The 24,496-nt window shown below is 47.0% G+C and overlaps 1 protein-coding gene across 1 annotated transcript in view; it reads left to right on the forward strand.

The window, feature by feature from the left end:
- Positions 1–19,361, forward strand: part of LOC122923014 (gastrula zinc finger protein XlCGF26.1-like) — a 38,147-nt gene extending 18,786 nt beyond the window's left edge. The window contains exon 3 of the mRNA XM_044273804.1: positions 17,940–19,361. Coding sequence (XP_044129739.1) covers positions 17,940–18,783 — 844 coding nt within the window. The 3' untranslated portion in view covers positions 18,784–19,361. The remainder of the gene's footprint in view (positions 1–17,939) is intronic.
- Positions 19,362–24,496: the final 5,135 nt, after the last annotated feature.

Consider the following 24,496-nt stretch of genomic DNA (forward strand, 5'->3'; position numbering starts at 1 on the left):
AGCTTGTGCACAAGTATAGTGATGTCCCGAACTATTCGCCGGCGAATAGTTCCCGGCGAACATAGCTTGTTCGCGTTCGCCGCTGCGGGCGAACATATGCGATGTTCGGTCCGCCCCCTATACATCATCATTGAGTAAACTTTGACCCTGTACCTCACAATCAGCAGACACATTCCAGCCAATCAGCAGCAGACCCTCCCTCCCAGACCCTCCCACCTCCTGGACAGCATCCATTTTAGATTCATTCTGAAGCTGCATTCTCAGTGAGAGGAAGGACAGTGTTGCTGCTGCTGCTGATTCAATAGGGAAAGCGTTAGCTAGGGCGGTGTTCTGTGTCCACAGACTCATCTGCTGTAAGGACAGCGTCCTGGTACATCAGTGTGCTTTTTTTTTTTTCATATATATATATATTGCAGTTGCCTGGCTGCCCGTGTGTGAGAGGCTGCAGGCTCAGTCACAGACAGCACTGTGTGCACACCATTCATACAGGGTGTGACAGAAAATACCTTGCAGATAAAAAAAATTCTATTTAATATTTTTCTGTGATCTAATCACATTTGCAAGCCTGTGTGCGTCAGGCCTACACAGACTGTATTTTGTCCAATGGCTAGTGGCTAGGCCTCCACTCATACCGTTACAGGGCGTCATTCACTCAAATACCTTTCAGAAAAAAAAATTCTATTTAAAATTTAACTGTGATCTAATCACATTTGCAAGCCCGTGTGTGTCAGGCCCCCACACATACTGTATTGTGTCCACTGCCCACCACTTATATAGGGTGGCACAGTACCTTGCACGCATAGTAACACTTATCTAATAAAAAATGACAGGCAGAGGCAGGCCACGCCGCAGGGGCCGTCGAGTTTCTGGTGCTGTGATTTCCACTGGCCCTGGAATAATGCCCAGTGTTCAGAGGCCACGTATCCTGAACCCAAAAAATTCGGATAAAATAGTTGACTGGCTTACATAGGACACCCAATCTTCAACAGCTTCCGCTAAGAACCTTGACGCACCATCCTCCTCCAGCTCAGCTTTTAGTGGCACAGTCAGACAGCATGTATCTGCACCCGGGGTCAACCAGACAGCAAGCCAATCAACGCATGCTGTTGCCACCACCAGAATGCCGTCATTGCAAAGCTCAGCAGTGTGGCATTTTTTTTGTGTGTCTGCCTCTGACAACAGCGATGCCATTTGCAACCTGTGCCAAAAGAAACTGAGTCGTGGGAAATCCAACACCCACCTAGGTACAACTGCTTTGCGAAGGCACATGATCGCACATCACAAACGCCTATGGGATCAACACATGATGACGAGTAGAAGCAGCACACAAGCTCAAAGCCACCATCCTCCTCCTGGTCCAGCATCTTCAGCCACGTCAACCACTGCTGTCCTCCTTGCCCCCTCTCAACCACCCACCACTCCGCCTCTCACCTTGAGCAGTTCCATCTCATCTGCCCACAGTCAGGTGTCTGTTAAGGAAATGTTTGAGCGTAAGAAGCCAATGTCACAGAGTCACCCCCTTGCCCGGCGTCTGACAGCTGGCTTGACGGAACTCTTAGCCCGCCAGCTTTTACCATACCAGCTGGTGGAGTCTGAGGCCTTCAAAAAATTTGTCGCTATTGGGACACCACAGTGAAAGGTACCCGGACGAATTTTTTTTTCTAATAAGGCAATCCCAAACCTCTACTCAGTGATTCAAAAGGAAGTCATGGCATCTCTGGCATACAGTGTTGGGACAAGGGTCCATCTGACCACTGATACCTGGTCTGCATAGCACGGTCAGGGCAGGTATATCACCTACACTGCGCATTGGGTCAACCTGCTGACGGCTGCCAAGCATGGAATGCGTGACTCTGCAGCGGAGTTGGTGACACCGCCACGACTTGCAGGCAGGCCTACTGCCACCTCCTCTACTCCTCTACTCCATCCTCTTCGCTAACCTCCTCGGCTGAGTCCTCTTCTGCTGCAGCGTCTGGCTGCACATCAACTGAACCCCCCCAGCTCCCCAGGGGCTATTCCACATCCCGGATACGACAGTGTCACGCTGTCTTGGGGTTGACTTGCCTGAAAGCAGAGAGCCACACCGGACCAGCACTCCTGTCCGCCCTGAACGCACAGGTGGATCAGTGGCTGACCCTCGCACCAACTGGAGATCGGCAAAGTGGTGTGTGACAATGGAAGCAATTTGTTGGCGGCATTGAATTTAGGCAAGTTGTCACATGTGCCGCGCATGGCACATGTGTTGAATCTCATCGTACAACGCTTTGTGCATAAGTACCCAGGCTTACAGGACGTCCTCAAGCAGGCCAGGAAGGTATGTGGCTATTTCAGGCGTTCCTACACGGCCATGGCGCACTTTGCAGACATTCAGCGGCGAAACAACACGCCAGTGAGGCGCTTGATTTGCGACAGCCCGACACGTTGGAATTCAACACTCCTAATGTTCGACCGCTTGTTCCAACAAGAAAAAGCCATCAACGAGTATTTGTATGACCGGCGTGCTAGGACAGCCTCTGCGGAGCTGGGAATTTTTTTGCCACGTTACTGGATGCTCATGCGCAATGCCTGTAGGCTCATGCGTCCTTTTGAGGAGGTGACAAACCTAGTCAGTCGCACCGAAGGCACCATCAGCGACCTCATCCCATTTGTTTTCTTCCTGGAGCGTGCCCTGCGAAGAGTGCTGGATCAGGCTATAGATGAGCGTGAAGAGGAAGAGGAAGAGTTGGGGTCACCATCACCACCAGAAACAGCCTTATCATCATCGCTTGCCGGACCTGCGGCAACGCTGCAAGAGGAGTATGAGGAAGAGGAGTCAGAGGAGGAATGTGGCTTTGAGGAGGATGAAGACCAACCACAGTAGGTATCCCAGGGTGCTCGTTGTTGTCACCTATCTGGGACCCGTGGTCTTGTACGTGGCTGGGGGGAAGAACAGACCGTCAATGACATCAGAGAGGAGGAGGAACGGGAAATGAGTAGCTCGGCATCCAACCTTGTGCAAATGGGGTCTTTCATGCTGTCATGTCCGTTGAGGGACCCTCGTATAAAAAGGATGAAGGAGAACGACCTGTACTGGGTGGCCATGCTACTAGACCCCCGGTATAAGCAGAAAGTGGCGGAAATGTTACCAAATTACCGGAAGTCAGAAAGGATGCAGCAGTTCAAAACCAAACTAAAAAATATGCTTTACACAGCTTATAAGGGGGATGTCACAGCACAACGGGAATCTAACAGGGGAAGAGGTGAAAGTAATCCTCCTCCTACCACGACCACGGCGGCAAGGACAGGACGCTTTACAGATGTGTTGTTGATGGAGGACATGCAGAGCTTTTTCAGTCCTACACATCTCCACAGCCCTTCGGGGTCCACCCTCAGAGAACGACTCGACCGACAGGTGGCAGACTAACTCGCCTTAACTGCAGATATGGACACTGAGGAGCGATGAACCCCTTGACTACTGGGTGTGCAGGCTTGACCTGTGGCCTGAACTATCCCAGTTTGCGATAGAACTTCTGGCCTGCCCCGCTTCAAGTGTCCTGTCAGAAAGGACCTTCAGTGCAGCAGGAGGTATTGTCACTGAGAAGAGAAGTCGCCTCGGTCAAAAAAGTGTTGATTACCTCACCTTCATTAAGATGAATGAGGCATGGATCCCGAAGGGACTGACAGTAGGGGATACGTTTGACTAACAAAAGGCCTGATGACATGCCTTGGCTTCAAAATGGTCCCCACACTGCTGTATTTAATGTCTGCATACCGGATGACTTTCGTGAATTCTCCGCCACCAACTAGGGTTCAAGCCGCAATGTTTTAGTCACCTTTCTGCCTGGAAAACATAAATTTTTCCGGCTGCTGCTACAACAGCGGCTGCAACAATACCTAATTTTTCTGGCCTCTGGTGCTGCACTGTGGCTGCAAAAACAAAACAAAAAAAAAGCACATACAAGTGTAAATTCCCCTTCGTGATCGTTACCTTGTTGTGGTGAAGGGGCTTGCGTATCACAGTGAAGCGATCATCACCTCTATGAGTGTGTTGGCAATGTTACCACACCCCAGATAAGGCCGTTGCTTCATTATGATCAGACCAAAAGCGATCGGGACGGCTGGATGTTTTTTCATAGAAAAAACTTAAATTTTTTATTTATCTTTTTTTAAGTTGTATGGGTTTTTAATACATAAAATAAAAAAATCATAATAAAGTCTCTTAATAGTTTATTAGAAATAATGCAGACAATTTAAAAAATCCCCATCAATTCCAATACAAAGCAAGTACAGAGCTCAGAACTAAATTATTCCAGGATGTCGTAATGGTTCGTTAATTCGACAATGGGTAATCAATTCGACACACGTCCCCGGATAGGGGACGTAACAGGGATTAAACTGATAGGAATAGTACTACAGAAAATACCACTCATATGGGGTGTCACAGCACATTGCTCCGTGCACGCGCAGTGCCCCAACTTGGGAGTAAGAGGACCGGCCAAGCTGCTTTTTCCATCTCCCGGTTCCTAAAATCAATTCAGTTTGGTGTATCAGAGTTTGGTCTGTGAAGGTACCCGGCCTAATTATTTTTTCACAAAAGGCAATCCCTGATATGGGACGTAACAGGGATTAAACTGATGAGAAGAGAACTACAGAAAATACCACTCATATCGGGTGTGACAGTAAATTGCACGGCGCAGACGCAGTGACCGTGGATTCAAACAAAGGGGAGGGAGACAGCGTTTTTTTAACCATCTCCCCGTTCGAAAAATCTATTCAATTCACCTTTCGGGGACCCTTGGTGTTGTACGTGGCGGAGGAAGAAACCTTCAATGACATCAACGGGACATGGCTAGCTTGGTATCCAACCTTGTGCAAATGGACTGTTTGCGGTGCATTAATAGGGGAGTTTGGTCTGTCAATGTCTGTGAAGCGGGCGTAACCCTTACACTACCTGATCCATACAACATCATACCTGATCGTATACACACACTGGATGTTTTAAACCACGTTGTTCAAAAATTTTAGGATTGTTAGGTGATTTATGCCCTTTATGGATTAAAATCCAACTCTGCGTCAACTATGTAATTTTCCATGGGAGTTTTGCCATGGATCCCCCTCCGGCATGCCACAGTCCAGGTGTTAGTCCTCTTGAAACAACTTTTCCATCACTACTGTGGCTAGAAAGAGTCCCTGTGAGTTTTAAAATTCACCTGCCCATTGAAGTCAATGGCGGTTCGCCCGGGTCACCCGTTCGCGAACATTTGCGAAAATTCGCATTCGCTTTTCGCGAACGGAAAATTTTATGTTCGCGACATCTCTAGTGGTGAGTGTGTCCATAAAGTGTGGGGGGGGGGGGGGAGGGCAGTCAGTTCTAGCTACGCCCCTGCATTTCAGTCTTTTATGTCGTCCATAGGAGACTCTAGAGAGGTGACCACAGCTCTGTACAGACTGTTATATCAGAACTACAAACCCCAGCATGTCCAGACAGTAATATATCAGAGGAGAGAACTACAACTCTCACAATGTCCAGACTGTTATATATTAGAGGAGAAAAGTACAGAATGTTATATGATATCTCAGAAGTAACACTCCAGGCTGTTATTGCAGGTTTCAGAGGCGAGAACTACAACTCCCAGCATTTCTCCAGTTCTGTAGGAAAGAAATCAGGAAATGCTTTCTCCATACAAGGATCATCCCTCACAGGTCACATGACCACAATTACAGCTCCTCCTCCTTCTTATCTACACTTTACAGCTGACCCCGCCCCTTCACTGATCACATGATGGTGACATCTTCACAGGTCGTTCACCACCTCCTCTCCTCTGCTGAGCCCCGCCCCGCCCCCTGCACCGATCACATGACGGTGACGTCACCCCCAGGTCCTTCACCACCTCTTCTCCTCTCCACTGCTGAGCCCCGCCCCGATCACATGACGGTGACGTCACCCCAGGTCCTTCACCACCTCTTCTCCTCTCCTGAGCCCCGCCCCCTGCACTGATCACATGACGGTGACGTCACCCCAGGTCCTTCAGCTCTGGCAGTGCAGCAGATACTGGGCAGGTCCTGGTCGGTAGTCAGGGCTCTTGTTCTCTCTGGTATCAGCCATTACTCCAGCCTGCAGGTAAGATGAGCTGTGAGGAGACAGTGTGGTGGAGAGCTCAGACATGTCACCTCTGGAGATTCTCCTCCATTACACACAAGGAATCCTTCTCCGCTCCTCAGATTAGTATGATGGGGGGGAGTAGTGGAGATAGTGGGGGTTGTCATCATTCGCTGGCCCCTGACTGTCCTGGTGAGGAGCCCCTGCCTCCAGGAGGAGAATGAATGGAGCGGGGGCCCGGCCTGAGCTCAGCTCTCTCCGGTCTCTTCTCTAGGAGTTCGGGACACAGCTGAGCACAGCCCAGAGGTGGGACCTGCATCTATCAGACATTATCTCCTGTGGAGCCACCAGAGATCTCCATGTTGGGGCCCCTGGAATCCATGTGGTGGGGCTCTGAGAAGCGGGGCCCCTCCAGGCTCAGGAAGTAATACATTTTTCTTACCTGAAGATGTTGTTTCCCGGAGTCCGCAGGCAGCACAGATTGGGGGATTAAGCCCTATCCCGACAGCTTGGCAGAAGATATAACGGCATAACAAGTTAATTGAATGGTTAACACACGACACATGCCCATATAAGCCCCTCCTTAGTAACCGGCAAACAAGTTATTATCAAGCAAATGAAATGTATTAGGGTGGGATCCCTGTGCTGCCTACGGATTCCAGGAAACTACATTTTCAGGTAAGAAAAATGTATGACTTCCTGATCGTCCTACGGCAGCACAACAGAATAATATGGCGTTTTTATCCAGTTAGATATAGTGGATTTAGCCGCCCTGTTTCCTTTCGACTTCTTTCCAAATTGCATGAAAAGATGTTCATCGTTTCTGGATGTTTCCGTCCTAGCTACATAAGCTAACACCGATCTTCTCACGTCCAGGGCTGAGGCCTCTAGAGCATTCTCTGCAGGGGATAAAGCCGGAAGAAGAATTTATTGGTGTAGGTTTAGAGTGGATGAGACTTTCGGCCTAAAGTCTGGTAAAGTTCTTAGTGAGAGTGCATCCCCCAGATCTCTCATGTATGGTTCACGGCATGATAGGGCTTGCAACTCCCAGACTACAAACATCTCTCTCCAATCCATGGTGAGCCGTCCAGACAGTATGGCTGATGATTCTTCACTAGCGAGCAAAATATCCATGTCTTTGCATTGTCCCTGGTGGCGTGGACAGCTGAATCTGGTGATCATCTCCTAGAACACACTGTCCTTCAGTGACCTTTCCCTTGGGTGGGTTTTCTGATGACTCAGAACATCTGCTGTCACATATTTCTCCCCCTTTATGTGAACCGCTGTCAGGCTTTTGATGTTGGCTTCCGACCATCTGAGGATCTCCTTGCACTCCTTCATCAACGATGGGGACTTTGTGCCCCCTTGTTTGTTTAAATAGTAGACGGTGGACGAATTGTCTGATTTCACCAGAACTTCCTTGTTCTTCAGGAAAGGGGAGCAGTGTAATAACGCCATTCTGACTGCTTTCATTTCCTTTAGATTTGACGTCTTTTCTGTGATTGTAGAGGTCTTATATGTGCCCACTGCATCCAACGTCAATGTCAGACTTCCTAGAATTCCCATGGACTTCCGTATAGACATTCTTCTTTGCTGGCACATCCGCATGACCTTCTTTATTTTGTCTGCCCTGGCCTTTGATATGGATATTGTCATTTCCTTTTGAGTTTATGACAAAACCCAAGAAGAGAATTTTCTGAGATGGTGAAAGTTGAGACTTTTTGAAATTGATTAAAAACCCATGTTTCTGAGGACACTTAATTATCATGTTGCTATGGAGCAATAGCACCTCTTGTGATGGTGCTCTGAGCCACCAATTGTCGAGATATGGCGAGGGGAGGCAGCAAAACTGAAGGTGCCATATAGAGTCGTCCTTCCTGATTAGTGATAGACAACCATCGGCCGGGACGGTTCGCAAACGCGATCGAATGTTCACTTTAAAGGCAGGCCAACTTGGAATACCTTCAGGTCATTTTTGCAGCCACCAAATACTTACTAGAAGTGCAAAAATAGTCCCACAACATGGACATTGACACCAGATGGATTATTCAAATTTGCGACCTCCATTCATTATTTTTTCAATGCGAAATATCGGCAATGTAATTTTCCCCTATGCACAAAATATGCACGGCCTACTTACAGAAACTGGGTTTCCACCAGACCGAAGTTGGATGCGATCAGAAAAGATGGTTGCCAACAATTTTCGCAACATTGAGGAAGAATCTCTGATCACTGTAAGTAATTTGACATTAAAGCAGTGTATTTGATTTAGAGTTGTTGCGATACCAAATTTTTGATTCGGTTTCGATACCATGAAAAAGTATTGCGATACTCGATACCACGCGAAAAAAATAAACCAAAAAAGCCACGTGCATTCCGCATTTTTAAAAATGGCGAATCGCGCAGTTTTTATTTATTTTTTTCTGTTCCGCGTTCACCACCTAGATTTTTTTTTAAATATTTTAATAGTTTGGACTTTTCTGACGTGGCGATATGTAATATGCTTATTATTTATATATTTTATATGTGAAATTGGGAAAAGGGGGTGATTTATACTTCATATTTTGGTGGGTTTTTTTTTTTTTTTACGATCAGAAGCTGCCACTGCACCACCAATGAGGGGGAGGGGAGAGGTCCCTGTGGCCACTGCCACCAATGATTTTTATCCTGGGGGTTGAGAGGGGTCGGCGCACTGTGCCACCAATGATTTTAATGGGATAGGGGGTTGAGGGGGGGCACACTGCACCACCAATGATAATTACCCCTTTATACAGGAGGCGGGTACTGGCAGATCAGCGGCAGTTAACCCCTTAGGTGCCGCACCTGAGGGGTTAACTGCCTCTGATCGCAGCTCCTTGTCAGGGGCAGGGTGCCGGCAATGCGATTTTGCTGCCGGCACCCGCCTCCTGTATTGTGTTAAAGACTGACTATATGGGACTCCAGACTTTTACTATCAGGCTACACAGAGCGGCGCCCAGCGATGTCCCAGCACTCACCGTTATTCCTGGGCGCCGCTCCGTTCGCCTGCAGTGCCCCATTACTGTCTCCTCTCCTGCTCCACATGCTGCTCATTACTATCGGAGCGATGGGAGGAGACATCAGCTTCACTAGTGGGCGTTCCTTCTCACTGGCTGTAGCGCTGTCCAATCGCAGCGCAGGGAGAAGGAACGCCCACTAGTGAAGCTGATGTCTCCTCCCATCGCTCCGATAGTAATGAGCAGCATGTGGAGCAGGAGAGGAGACAGTAATGGGGCACTGCGGGCAAACGGAGCGGCGCCCAGGACTAATGGTGAGTGCCGAGACATCGCTGGGCGCCGCTCTGTGTGGGAAATGGGAATAGTCCTATCATTGGTGGCGCAGTGCGCCCGCCCCTCCTCTGCCCCTCTCTTCTCATTGGTGGCGCAGTGCGCCCGCCCCTCCTCTGCCCCTCTCTTCTCATTGGTGGCTCAGTGCGCCTGCCCCTCCTCTGCCCCTCTCTTCTCATTGGTGGCACAGTGCGCCCACCCCTCCTCCGTCCCCTCTCTTCTCATTGCCGCCCCTCCTCCGCCCCTCTCTTCTCATTGGCGGCAGCAGCACAGGGGGAGGGAGGACAGCTTCCTTCTCCCCGTGCTGCTGAGAGAACATGAGTGCGCCGATAGCAGCGCGCTCATGTTCAGAGATACTGGGCTGCGCAGAAAAAACTGAAATCCCGGTATCGTATCGATACCGGGACAAAAGTATCGATTGGGTATCGAAATTTCGATACCCGCAACAACCCTAATTTCATTACATTTCACATGCATGTTATAACAATCACTGTAAATGCAGTGATCTTCTTGCTTGTCCTCCTCCCCCCAGGCACCATCCTCCTCTGACTCTTCTTCAGACGCCTGTTGACTTGTCTCAGATGGAGTAGCCCCCCCCCCCCCCGGGAATTCATTCAGCATTGCGACTTCCTCATCTTCCTGCTCCTCGACGGCTTGATCAATGACACAATGCAATGCACGCTCCAGAAAGAAGGTGTAAGGTACGATGTCACTGATGGCGCCCTGGCTGCAACCTACCAATTTGGTGATCTCATCAAATGGCCGCAGAAGTCTGCATGTGTCGCACATGAGCAGCCACTGGCGCTGGGAAAAAAACAAGCTCCCAGAACCTGTCCTGCCGCAGAATTCGTACAGGTAGTCGTTAACTGCACATTTCTGCTGGAGCAGCCTATCCAGCATATACAAGGTGGAGTTCCAGCGCGTGGAGCTGTCACAAATCAGACGTCTGACGGGCAGGTGGTGTCACCGCTGAATGTCAGTATGTCACATGGATCTTCTAAAAATGGACAGAGATTCTCCTGGCCTTCCGCAAGACGTCCTGGACCCCGGCTAAGTTCAGGACGTGTGCCATGCACGGCACTTGTGTCATTTTGCCCTGTTTCAGCGCGCTCAGCAGATTGGCACCGTTGTCGCACACCACTTTACCAACTGTCAAATTGAGCTGGGTTAGCCAATGATCTGCCTGTGAATGCAGAGCTGAAAGGAGTGTAGGACCAGTATGGCTCTTGGCTTCCAGGCACAACAGCTGCAGCACAGCATGGCAACGTCTCACTTGGCACGTCGAATAGGTTCTGGGGAGCTTGGGGGGTGCAGTGGAAGAGGCAGTAGCATTGGAAAAGGAGGAGTCAGCCGAGGAGGAGACAGGATGGAGTAGGAGGAGGAGAAGAGGCAGGCCTGCATGCAAACCGTGGCGGTAACACCAAATCTACACGGGTGCCACGGGTTGCATGCTTGACGGCCGTCAGAAGATTCACCCGGTGGGCAGTAAAAGCTATGTACCTTACCTGCCCGTGTTTGCTAGACCACGTGTCTATGGTCAGATGTATCTTGGCACCGACACTGTGTGCCAGAGATACATTCACTTGCCACTGAACGTGGCCATATAGCTCTAGGATGTCCTTCTGGGAGAAATATTTCCTTCCGGGAACCTTCCATTGCTGTGTTCCAATGGCCACAAGTTCTAAAGGCCTCCGAGTCCACCAGTTTATATGGCATTAATTGGCGGGCTAGCAGTTCTGACAAGCTAGCGGTCAGCCGTTGGGCAAGAGGGTTATCCGGCGTCAGCATCTTTTTTCGCTCGAACATTTGGGGCAAGAAAACCTGCCTTTTACCAGATGAACGCGACAATAGCACAGTGGAAGGTGGAGTGGAGGACAAATGGGAGGAGAAGGAGAAGAGGCAGGACGTGTGGCTTTGCAGCTTCTGATGGTGTTGCTCCCACTGGGCTTGGTGATGGGAGGCCAGGTGTCTTCTTAAGGCGGTCGTCCCTAGGTGAGTGTTGGGCTTACCGCGACTTATGCATTGACAGCACAGGCTGCAGATGGCAACACTATTGTCAGCAGTTAACACGTTAAAAAAAAGCCCACACTGCGGAGCCATGTGCCTGGGAGAGCAAGATGTGACCGTGCATGGTGCATGTTTTGTTCCAGATACATTAGCAGTCTGCTTTTTCCCTTTTGTGCACTGTAAGTTCTGCCTCCTTCTACCCCCTATCTGCTGCTCCGTCTCTCCCTCTGAACTCCCCTCCTCTTCTTCTCTTGTTGGCACCCATGTGACGTCCATCGACGCGTCATCATTGGATTCGTCACCTTCACCACCACTCACATTAGAGATCTCGGAGTAGGCAGCCACGCAGGGACCACCCTCCTTGGGCTGATCTGGGTACTGTCATCAGACTGCTGGGTGGCTACCGTTGATACCTCCTCTTCCTGATCCGATGCCAAGAATGGCTGCGCATCGGTAAGGTCTTGTTATGTATGGGAAAATAATTTCTCTGACTCGAGCGGAGGGGATATGGTGGTGGTGGTGTCTTTGGGTGTGCACACAGCAGAGAGTGAGGAGGGTGCAGAAGCGGAAGGCTGAGTGAGCCACTCAACCAAATCTGGTGCGCCCTTTGACGTAATCGCACGCACCTTCTGCAACTTCTCACTTAGGCTCCGGCCTGGTGCACCTGCCCAACCCCTACCACCCCTGCGGAATGGCCTGCCTCTTCCTCTGCCTGTCATTTTGAAAATGACCCTGTGACAAAAGTCCATATAGAAGAGCAGTATTTGTGGAAGAGGGTATATCGCACCTCTGCCTCAATCAGTTTTTTGGGGGGGGCAACTGGTATATCTCACCAGTAGAAATAATTTGTTCCAATAGCGTTTGTCACTCTGTGTGGCTGCGGTATCTCAGCAGAACCCCACACAACTGCTGCACAATACAAATGCACTATAATATACTTTCTATGTTAGAAAGTATATTATAAGTATATCGCACCCCTCTGTGTATCACACCTATCGATAGCACACCTATACCAGTCCTTAAAATTACTTTTGTGGCCCTATTAGCTAGCGTTTGGTGTCCCTAACAGTCTGTCTCTGCTCCACACAGCAACCTCTCCCTACACTGGCAAAACACTGAATGTAACATGGCGGCCAGATCAGGGTTATTTATAAGGTAGGGGGTGTGTCCATGTGCTGAAATGTCTCAATTGGCTGTCCTATACCACCTGATGGATGTGTCATGGGTCAAAGTTCTTCACAATGTAAAAGAATATGGCGGGCGCGAATATCGCCATATGTTTGCATGTTTGGCGAAGCGCGAACGTGCAAAGTATGCCACAAAATGACCGCTGGGCGAACCGCAAGGCCATCTCTATTCCGGATAGCAAACCTGAGGAATTTCCTGTACCTCAGGGCTATTGGCACATGTAGGTAGGCGTCGGTTAGATCCAGGGTAGCCATGAAATCTCCCTCGCTCAATAGAGGGAAGACTGATCTGATAGTTTCCATTTTGAAATGGGACTTCTGAATATGCTGGTTGAGGATCGTCCGATCTATCACCAACCTCCACCTGTGACCTGGTTTGGGTACCAAAAATATTCTTGAGTAGAATCCAGAACCTTGTTGATGTTCTGGGACCCACTCCATGGCTCTTTTGTCCAGAAATTCTTGTACTAGGGGAAGAATATGCGGATCTTGTTCGCTGTTTAGACAAAATCTTTCTGGTGGTGTTTTTATGAAATCCAGGGAATAACCGTTTCTGATGATGGATAGAACCCATCTGTCTTTTTTGGTGGCGGGGTAAGGTGGCGTCATGACTGGGAGCGGGTTTCGCCTTGGAGCTGGATGCGGTATTCTGGGCCCTCCTTTGGCCATATCGCCCAAAGCGATTGGCTTTGTAATTCCTCTGACTTTTTGGGGATGTTCTGAACCTGCGTCTGAACCTTTGTGGTTCTTTTTTGTTGGTACCTGGGAAGATTCCTGGAAAAAAGGGTAATGAACAGAAGTTTTTTTTGATGACACATCCCCTTTCCATTGCTTTATCCATAAAGCTCTTCTCACTGAGTTAGTGATTGCCAAATTTTGGGATGATAACCTCAGTGTATCTAAAGGAGCGTCGCATAAATATTCAGCCGCATTCTTTATTATGCGGCTGATTAAACATCCTCTCTTGGGACGCCTTCTTCAATGTCCTTCTTCAATGTCTGGCTTGACCAGATTCTGAGAGACCTGGCGACTGGAACGGATGCCAAGGCTATTTTAGAAATAGCCGCTGATGCCGTATAAGACTTCTTGGCCAGAGTATCTGACTTTTTATCCATAGGATCACTCAACAGGGCCGACTAGCGCAAGATCAGCCTTAGGTGGATTCTGCCAAGAAGACGCGGCTTCCAGATCTGTCTAATATACAGCTTAAAATCTGCCGCCCAGGTCCACCCAACCTTCAGGTTTTTCCCAAACAGATTTTAGCCACGTATTATGACAGGGGTGAGATGGTAACAGCTTAGCAGCTGACACAGGGAAGTAATATAACCCCTCCTTGGGTGCCTTATTCTGCACATCCCTATCTGATTCCATGACGTGTTTAATAGACTTTATTTTTACTCATATTCCTGAGTATCCTCCGAGTCAGAGGAAGATTTAGAAAGGGAAATACTAGATGCAGGAAGCGAACTAGCATGTATTGTAGTTTTACGCCTCTTTGTCGAGGGTTCCACATCCTTCATTATTTCTGACATATTGGACTTGACTCATGTAAAAAATGACTGTGCTTCTGACTGGAAGTTTTCATAAGTTTCTTGCATCTGCCTTTCTGGTAGTGCTGCACAAAGCTCACATACATCCTCCCACGGCAAGGGCTGTATACAGGAGTGGCACTGTCTGTGTCTAGACTTCCCAGTCCTCTTTCCATTTGAAGCTGACGATCTGGACATCTATAGTATAAAAAGCTACTATAAGGATAATCCCTGGCAATACCTGTTAACAGACTATTAATAATGCATACTAATTATAGGCACTTTCACAGTAACCATCCGCATCACATTACTTCTACCTGTATCTCACTTTCACAGTAGTACAGACAGCAGTTATGGTAAAATGAAAGTTCCGCTGCTGCTTTCACAGTAGCATTACTTACATTACTGGCAATGAGACTCGGCTGCCCTGTTTAGAGTGCGAGGGTTTACTTACAGGATCCGGCCGTCTTTTAAAACTCCCGCTTTAGAACGACCGTGTTTGTCCGCGTCACCGGTGTGACATCACTCGGCTGCTTAACCCCGCAACTCTCTTCCCGGCCGGCGCTTCTACGTGCCATCCCGGGGACAGCCCAATGACTGATACCTATGGCTCATGCACTGCCGCCATGCAAGTAATATATCGTAAAATCCTGCGAGACGTTCACTGTCTCGCAACTCTCTGTATCTAAAATGCTGGAAAATCATACTGTGACCTTCTGCACAGAAAGAAAAAAAACTTGTTTGTCTGTTACTAAGGAGGGGCTTATATGGGCATGTATAGTGTGTTAATTATTCAATTAACTTGTTATGCTGTTATATCTTCTGCAAGTTGTCGGGATAGGACTTAATCACAATCTCTGCTGCCGTAGGACGATCAGGAAGTGCGGTTCTGGAGGTGACATCTGGTTTTGTCCCCTGGATGATTTTCTCTCCTCTTCTCATAAAGGCGCCTGCAGTACTAGAAGCCTCCAGCTCCTCCAGTTCTCTCCTCTTCTCCTGAATGACCACCAAGGATGGACAGGAAGGAGATCAGCAGAAGAATATTGGACCTCACCTTGGAGATCATCTCCCTGCTGAGCAGAGAGGTAAACTTTTCTAGATTTCTCTCCTCTGTATTGTATTCTGTAACAAGTCAGACATCGGGAAGGAGAATCCATCATAGGAAGTGATAGGAAGAGTCCAGGGTCCTGGAGAACGGCCTCCAGACCTTCCAAGTGATGGAGAACCTGAAGATCAGCCCCCAATATGGTGAGTGATGTGTCATGTGACCAGTGACCAATAGTCATATTGTAGGAGCCATGAGGAGGTAAGTAGGCACGTTGTACCAGGAGGAGAGGGCCGGAGGAGAGCACATGGCCCCTGAAGGGTTTATTCCCTAAGTGTCTCTCTCCATCCACAGGAGTACACAATAGTGAAGAAGACATCAGGGGACTGTGTGACTCCCATCATCCATCTCCAGGAGTCAGGAAGGTGGAGTAGGACCCCTCCCCCCATCACAGAGCCTCCCCCTCACCCCCTGATACATGAGCAGAAGATCCTAGAACTCACCCACAAGATGATGGAGCTGCTGACTGGAGAGGTGACACTGCTGGGAATGCTGGGAAATTCTCCAGTAACAGCACTGGAGGGGTCTGGGTGATGACGGTGTCATTGTGTTGTCAGGTTCCTATAAGGTGTCAGGACGTCACTGTCTATTTCTCCATGGAGGAGTGGGAGTATATAGAAGGACACAAGGATCTGTACAAGGAGGCCATGATGGAGGAGCACCAGCCTCTTATATCACAAGGTAAGAGCCGTCATGTGCAGTGTGTACACGTGTGTGCAGTGACATGTAATGGAGGAGCACCAGCCTCTTATATCACAGGGTAAGAGCCGTCATGTGCAGTGTATACACGTATATGCAGTGACATGTAATGGAGGAGCACCAGCCTCTTATATCACAAGGTAAGAGCCGTCATGTGCAGTGTATACACGTGTGTGCAGTGACATGTAATAGAGGAGCACCAGCCTCTTATATCACAAGGTAAGATCAGTCATGTGCAGTGTATACACGTGTGTGCAGTGACATGTAATGGAGGAGCACCAGCCTCTTATATCACAAGGTAAGAGCCGTCATGTGCAGTGTATACACGTGTGTGCAGTGACATGTAATGGAGGAGCACCAGTCTCTTATATCACAACGTAAGAGCCGTCATGTGCAGTGTATACACATGTGTGCAGTGACATGTAATGGAGGAGCACCAGCCTCTTATATCACAAGGTAAGAGCCATCATGTGCAGTGTATACACGTGTGTGCAGTGACATGTAATGGAGGAGCACTAGCCTCTTATATCACAAGGTAAGAGCCGTCATGTGCAGTGTATACACGTGTGTGCAGTGACATGTAATGGAGAAGCACCAGCCTCTTATATCACAGGGTAAGAGCTGTCATGTGCAGTGTATACACGTGTGTGCAGTGACATGTAATGGAGGAGCTCCACAGTTCCTTCTCACATTACATTAGAGGCTACGTGTTCTTTATATGTCAGTCATATCCATAGAGCTCCAGTCACATGATGAGAGCGTGTCCTTCTGGCCTCCATCGGGCCGGTATAGTAGACTATACTACAGAGACGTCTTGTACAATCCGTGTTCTGCATTGTATATATATTGTAGATCATACATGGAGTTTATGGGCAATGTCCGCCCCTGTACGACTGTTTGTCACCGATGTAGAACAGGCGTGTGTTATGTAAGTCGTTGGGGTCTCAATAAAATGTGAAAAATTTCAATTCTTGTCTGACATCGGCTTTAAATTGCTAGATGTGACCATGTTGTCCATCACTTCAGCGATTATCTGCTCATCCCCTTCAGACTGAACGTGTGACTTCTGGCAGTAACTGCATGTCCCAGAATGTTCCAGCTGCATTAGAGCGTGTTAGAGCGTGTTCACACAGGGCACATTTATTGTAGACATTTCCATGTATTGGGTTGTTTCTGCAGCAGGTGCATGGATTATTACAAGCCACATTCAGGGCAGCGGGACAGTCACAGAAATGTCTGCAGCTGATCTGCTCTGTGTGAACTTGCTGGTAGATAACCAGTGACTGATCTGTGCTGCTCTTATAATCTGTCCAAAAAGGGGGGATTTTAAGGTTCTGCAGGGGTGGGGCTTACGATGCTCCCATTGTTTCCAGACATGGTCAGGCTTTTCAATTTTTTTAGTTCTGTTAAGTCATTATTTACTGTATGTATTAAAAGTCATGACCTGGTGTAAACCAGAATCCTGGACTTTGTCAGGAAGTTATAGAAGCTTTGTAAGGCTGGGATCACAAGTGCAGTTTTTTTGGCCAAAGTCAGGAATGGATTCCAAATGAATGAACGCTTCTCCTTCCTGCTGGATCGACTTCCAGCCTAATTGGATGGTTATGCGTTTGTTTACTCTCTAGTTTGCACACAAAAAAAAATATGAAAATTTGTTTTAAATTTTATCTTTACAGAAAATCTCAGTAAGAAATGTGAAAATGTCATGTTACCACTAGATGAAGATATCCTGCATCGCTCTTCAGGAGAAAACCTCATTACACTTAATGTACATCCAGGACTTCACAGTACAGATCTGTCATATAATCCTAGTTATGAGGAACCCTCTCCTGACCAATCACCGATTGTTACCGCAAGTACAAGTCAGAAAAGGATTAAAAGGTTTCATTGTGGTAAAGAATCCACAAACGGCTCAGGACTTTCTACACACCGAAGATGTCACAAAGGAGAGAAAATGTATTCATGTTTAGAATGTGAGAAATGTTTTACACAGAAATCGAATCTTGTTAAACATGAGAGAATTCACACAGGAGAGAAACCATATTCATGTTTTGAATGCGGGAAATGTTTTACACAGAAATCCAATGTTGTTAAACATAAGAGAATTCACACAGGAGAGAAGCCATATTCATGTTCAGAATGTGGGAAATGTTTCACACTGAAATCAAATCTTGTTACACATGAGAAATGTCACACAGGAGAGAAGCCATATTCATGTTCAGAATGTGGGAAATGTTATACACAGAAATCAAATCTTGTTACACATGAGAAATGTCATACAGGAGAGAAGCCATATTCATGTTCAGAATGTGGGAAATGTTATACACAGAAATCAAATCTTGTTATACATGAGAGACGTCACACGGGAGAGAAACCGTATTCATGTTCGGAATGTGGGAAATGTTTCACACTGAAATCACATCTTGTTATACATGAGAGATGTCACACGGAAGAGAAACCGTATTCATGTTCGGAATGTGGGAAATGTTTTACACAGAAATCACATCTTGTTATACATGAGAGATGTCACACGGGAGAGAAACCGTATTCATGTTCAGAATGTGGGAAATGTTTTACACATAAATCCAATGTTGTTAAACATAAGAGAATTCACACAGGAGAGAAGCCATATTCATGTTCAGAATGTGGGAAATGTTTCACACGGAAATCAAATCTTGTTACACATGAGAAATGTCACACAGGAGAGAAGCCATATTCATGTTCAGAATGTGGGAAATGTTATACACAGAAATCAAATCTTGTTAGACATGAGAGATGTCACATGGGAGAGAAACCGTATTCATGTTCGGAATGTGGGAAATGTTTTACACGGAAATCATCCCTTGTTAGACATGAGAGAAGTCACACATGAGAAAAAGCATATTCATGTTCAGAATGTGGGAAATGTTTTACACAGAAATCAAGTCTTAAACATAAGAGGAATCACACATGAGAGAAGCAGCATTCAGAATGAGAAAAATGTTTTTGTTTCTAAAGCCATAATTAGGGGTCATTAGTGAAGTCACACAAGAGAGAAGCCATATGGCCACATTATAAGGAAACAATATATCACTGGGTCATAGACTTTGTCTTCATTTCAGGTTGTATATTTGGATATAAAAGCTAAATTGATATCACATAACGGCTTCTATAAAACATCTGATAAATCCTGTTTAGGAAGACATATATTCCGTTCATGACTTATATTTTAAACCTTACAGTTAACCTTTTCAGCCCGGAGTTTTTTTTTTTGCATTTTCATTTTTTACCCCCTGCCTTTCCAGGACTTTAAAATTTTTCTGTTTACATAGCTGTATGATCGCTTGCTTTTTGCGGGACAAGTTGCATTTTCTAATTCCACAATTTACCGGCAATATTGCAAACGATGTAGTGAGGAAAATTATTATTTTTTTCTTTTTACGGTGTCCTCTATATGGTAAAACTGACCTGTTCCTTCCATTCTCCAGGTCAATAAAATTACGGCGATACTACATATGTATAGTTTTTCTTGCATTTTAATACTGAAAAAAAGTTGAAAAAAAAAGTTTTTTTTCCTTTTCTTCGCCATATTGTGACCTCTATAATTTTTTTGTATTTATGTGTACGGAGCTGTGTGAGGGCAAATTTTTTGAGGGATGAGCTGTAGTTTTCATTCATACTATTCTGGGGTATTTTTTTAATCACTTTTTTTATTTATGAAATTTAATTTTACTTTATTTAATTTTTTGTGGGAGGTGAAGAGACCAAAAAAACAGCTAATCAACCATTTTGACTTTTCCATTTCATCCACCACGACGGCCACAATGATATTGACCCTTGACCTCTGTAGGGGCAGGAACAAGTGAAAAGAGTTTAAATTCCTCCCACCCCTCCACCTCCTCAGTGCTTTCCTGCCCCTACAGGGGCCAACATGTGGAGAGAGCCCTCCTGTCGGGAGGGTTGAAGTATCCTATTCAAGATTGTTTCCTACAGGAATCTCCTGCTGTCCTCCCGCGGCAAGGGCTAAGGCTGGACAGCATGGAGCAACTAGGACCCTCGTCCCCCCGGCCTATGCTGGGGCATGCGGTCCTCCCTTTCCTCGAGACCTCCTTCCTCGCATCAGGAAGCAGTCTGGGGTGCCGGCTTCACACTGAGGTTCGCGCGCTGTGTTTGGCGTCTTTCTTGCATCCACATGACCGGCCAGGGGAGTAGGTGCGGCGCATGAAGTGCAAGCATTAGGAGGCAGACCGCGCCGACGCACGCACCTATACAGAGCTTGGTGCGACGCAGGCACACGCCGGGGCTGCTGAAGAGATCGCGATTCAAGCCAGCATTTGCCTGCAATCACCACGATGTCGGTGACACCTACTCCCCGCCACGAAGGTCCTGATCCCTCTGCCGTCAGTACTGTGAGTCCCCCCCCCCCCTGTGGTATATTTGGTTGTTCCCTCACTTCCAGGGTACTAAAGAGTAAAGCAAAAGTGAAGTTACTAAAGTGTAATGCTTGCTCAAAAAGGCTACCGGAGAATTATAAGAAAAGACTTTGCAAGTCTTGCACAGCTGAAATCTGGAAGGAAGAACAACCAAATATTCTTACAGAGATTAAATCCTTTATTCTGGACGAGATTAAGTCTTCCTTGCCTTCTATGTTGACTCCCGGCAGTACTCCTAATCCTCCCAAGAAACGCAAGCTCTTTGTTATATCCTCAGATGCTGAGGATGCTGAAGAAGCCTCCGTCTCATCCAGACAAATTTATAATGAGGGGGAGATTTTGGATGAGGATAAAAAATATTTTTTCTCTTCGGATTAAATGGAGGAACTGCTAAGGGTTGTCAGGTCTACAATGGAGATTGAGGACACCCCATAAACCCTGTACTGTCCCGGATGAGATGTTCGGGGGTCTTAGATCAAAGACATCCATCGTTTTCCCAATAAACTAAAATATACGGGAAATGATTTATGGAAGAGTGGTTTGATCCAGAAAAAAGTGGCCAAAGTGGTAAAGAGAACGGTTTTACCTTTCGAGGTCTCCTCTCAGCTTGGCGATCCAATGCATCGAAAAGCGGACGGGCTGCTAAAAAAGTCCTGGGAATCTGCGATGTTTGGGATCAAAACAAACATAGCAGCAACATCCGTGGCCAGGGCTATGTACATCTGGTTAGGAGAGCTCGACGAACATCTGAAAAATAAAACCTCTAGAGAGGAGATTTGTGATTCTATCCCGCTTCTCCGATCCGCTACAGCATTTCTAGCTGATGCCTCCACGGAATCGATCCGCTTCTCCGCAAAAGAAGCTGCTTTTTCCAATGCCGCCCGCCGGGTGCTATGGATGAAAGCCTGGTCAGGGGACAAAGCCTCCAAAGCCAAACTCTGTTCTATCCCATTCTCGGGAGAATTTGTATTTGGACCCACTCTAGACAAAATTCTAGAAAGAGCTGCAGATAAGAAAAAGAGTTTTCCTGAGGATAAAGAAACTAAAAGGAAGCCGTTTCGTCAGTTTCAACCCCAACAGAGATCCTATAGGAATAAAGGAAAATCTGGAAGATGGAGCTACCCTAAAGGAGGAAGAGGGCGACGCTTCATCCCTAATCCTCAAAACAGACAGGCCAAACAGCAATGATGCCGAGGTAGGGGGCAGACTGATGCGCTTCCTATCTTCTTGGGAACAGATCACCTCAAACCCCTGGGCACTATATATCATCTCCCAGGGTTACAAGAATTCACATCAGTCCCCCCAAAGAGATTCCGTATCTCTTCCCAAAACAGGGCAGAATTACCAAAGATATGGCAGGGCGTCCGAGATCTTCTGAGTCTGGGTGTAATCCAAAGAGTTCCAAAACCATAAGAGAGAAAGGGATTCTACTCCAACCTTTTTTTGGTAAAGAAACCAGACCAGTCCTTCCGGACTATAATAAATCTAAAGCCATTAAACGGGTCCATTCTATACAGGAAGTTCAAGATGCGGACCATCTCATTCACAATTCCTCTCATCCAAAAGGGGGCATTTATGTCGTCAATCGACCTCAAGGATGCCTATTATCATATCCCTATTCACCAGCTCTCTCAGAAGTACCTACGGTTCGCACTAAAAGGTTCGGACAGTTCAATCCACCACTTCCAGTACGTCACTCTTCCATTTGGCATCTCCTCTGCACCTAGAATTTTTACAAAACTCGTGGTAGAGATGGTGGCTTATCTTCTCCAAGAGGGCATAATGATCATTCCATACCTCGACAACTTTCTCATTCTCAGCAGGACAAAAGAAGAAAACCTATTGACAACTCACAGGTTTTCAGAAACTCTAACGCATCTCGGTTGGATTATAAACAAAAAGAAGTCCACAACCACTCCATCCAGGAGAATAAGGTTCCTAGGGGTAGAACTGGACTCAACCTTACTAAAAACCTTTCTTCCTCAGGACAAAACAGAGATTCTGATAAAGAAGGTTGTGGCATTTCAGAGATCTCACAGATGCTCCATCAGGGAAGCCATGAGCTTATTAGGAAGCCTAACCGCCTGCCTACCATCAGTACCTTGGTGCCAGAGCCACACGAGAATGAAAGACAGGGAGACCTGGACAGACTGATCCGGATACCACAATCTGTGAAATCAGATCTCAACTGGTGGAAACAAAGGAAAAGACTACTCAAGGGATTGGATTGGCGGAACCGTCCAGAGGTTCAAGTAGTAACGGATGCAAGTCTCAAGGGCAGGGGAGCCAAAATAGGAGACCATTTTTTCAGGATACCTGACCAGAGGACATAAAAAGAAATTCATCCAACTTCAGAGAACTATACGCAGTTCTCAAGGCCATAACAAAAGGAGAAGGTTTGTTAAAAGATCAGCATCTAAAGATCCTGTTCCACAACACCACAACGGTGGCATATCTGAGACACCAGGGAGGAACAAAGTCTAGCCTGCTAGGAAAAGTGGCAAAAAGAATCTTCTCTTGGGCAGAAAGAAACAACTTATTGCTCTCCGCTGTCCACTTGAAAGGATGCAAAAATACAGTGGCAGACTACCTGAGCAGAGAATAGATCCGGGAGAATGGTCCCTGAACAGGAGGATCTGTCAAAGGATATCCGAAATATGGGGTCATCCTGAAATAGATTTATTTGCTTCCAAACGAAATACTCAGGTAGATCTCTTTTGCTCCCTAAATCCAGGGGACAGACCTTGGGCCATAGACGCTCTATCAATACCCTGGAAATGGAGACTAGCGCACGCGTTCCCTCCAATACCTCTAATCCCTCGAGTCATCCAGAAGTTCCTAGGAGAACCAACCACTCTAATCCTGATAGCTCCTCTATGGCCAAAAAGAAGCTGGTTTTCCACACTGAAACAGCTGTCGTTGGAGGGTCCTTGGGAGATCCCTTTTCAGAGAGACATGCTAGTCCAGGGCCCTCTTCTACATCCCAACCCAATAATATTCAGACTAGCTGTTTGGATCCTGAGAGCGAGACCTTAAGAAGTAGAGGCCTTTCAAATAGAGTAATCCTCACCCTCAAAGCCAGTAGGAAGAAAGTTACATATTCCATCTATGTTAAAATCTGGAAAAGATACTGTTCCTGGTTAGGGGTGGATCACCCTGACACCTCATTTCCTCCCATCAATAAAATCTTAGATTTCCTTCAGAACGGTTTGGAATTAGGGTTGAGACCCAGTACCCTGAAGGTACAAATATTGGCTCTTAGCACCTTTTACGACTCCAGCCTAGCCGATCACAGGTGGGTCAGGAGATTTATTAGAGCAGCAATCAGACTAAGACCTACTCTTAAATCTAGGGCTCCCACTTGGGACCTAAACACCGTCCTAGAAGGTTTAACAAAACCTCCCTTCGTGCCGCTGTCTGATATTTCTTTAAAGCACCTTTCCCTAAAACAGCTTTCCTGATAGCAATAACCTCAGCCAGACATATTGGAGAACTTCAGGCCCTTTCCTGCAAGGAACCGTATCTCCAGATCAAAGAGGATCACATTCGTTTAAAGCTCAATCCCGGGTTCCTCCCTAAAGTGGTCTCCTCCTTCCACCATAACCAGGAGATATTTCTACCCTCCATTACCAGGTCCCAGGATAGAGGGACAGACGATAAAATACGCCTATTAGATGTCAGAGATACAGTCATTCAATATCTTGAGACTACCCAGGAATTCAGGAAGGATAATAATCTTCTAATACAGTTCTCAGGGAGAAATAGGGGGAAAAAGCTCTCTAAATCCTCCATAGCTAGGTGGATTAGATCCACCATTGAGTGTTGCTATTTGATTGAGGGCAAATTCAGCCCTGGGGTCATTAAAGCCCATTCCACTAGGGCCACTGCCTCCTCTTGCGCTGAGAAAGGAGGTGTCTCACTTGACCAGATCTGTAAGGCTGCAACCTGGTCAAGTGTAAATACCTTTGTGAGACACTGTCTTTGTCTTCCGGACTCTAATGAGACTCTTTTTGGCCGGAGGGTTCTCCAGGCGATATTCCCACCCACTTAGTCATTTGTTACCTCTCATTGTGGCCGTCATGGTGGATGAAATGGAAAAACATCAATTAGACTTACCGGTAATTCCGTTTCCTTGAATCTACCATGACGGCCCGTACTATTCCCCCCCCCCCC

This window comes from Bufo gargarizans, unplaced genomic scaffold (genome assembly GCF_014858855.1).
Source record: "Bufo gargarizans isolate SCDJY-AF-19 unplaced genomic scaffold, ASM1485885v1 original_scaffold_1157_pilon, whole genome shotgun sequence".
In the NCBI taxonomy this organism is placed as follows: Eukaryota; Metazoa; Chordata; class Amphibia; order Anura; family Bufonidae; genus Bufo; species Bufo gargarizans.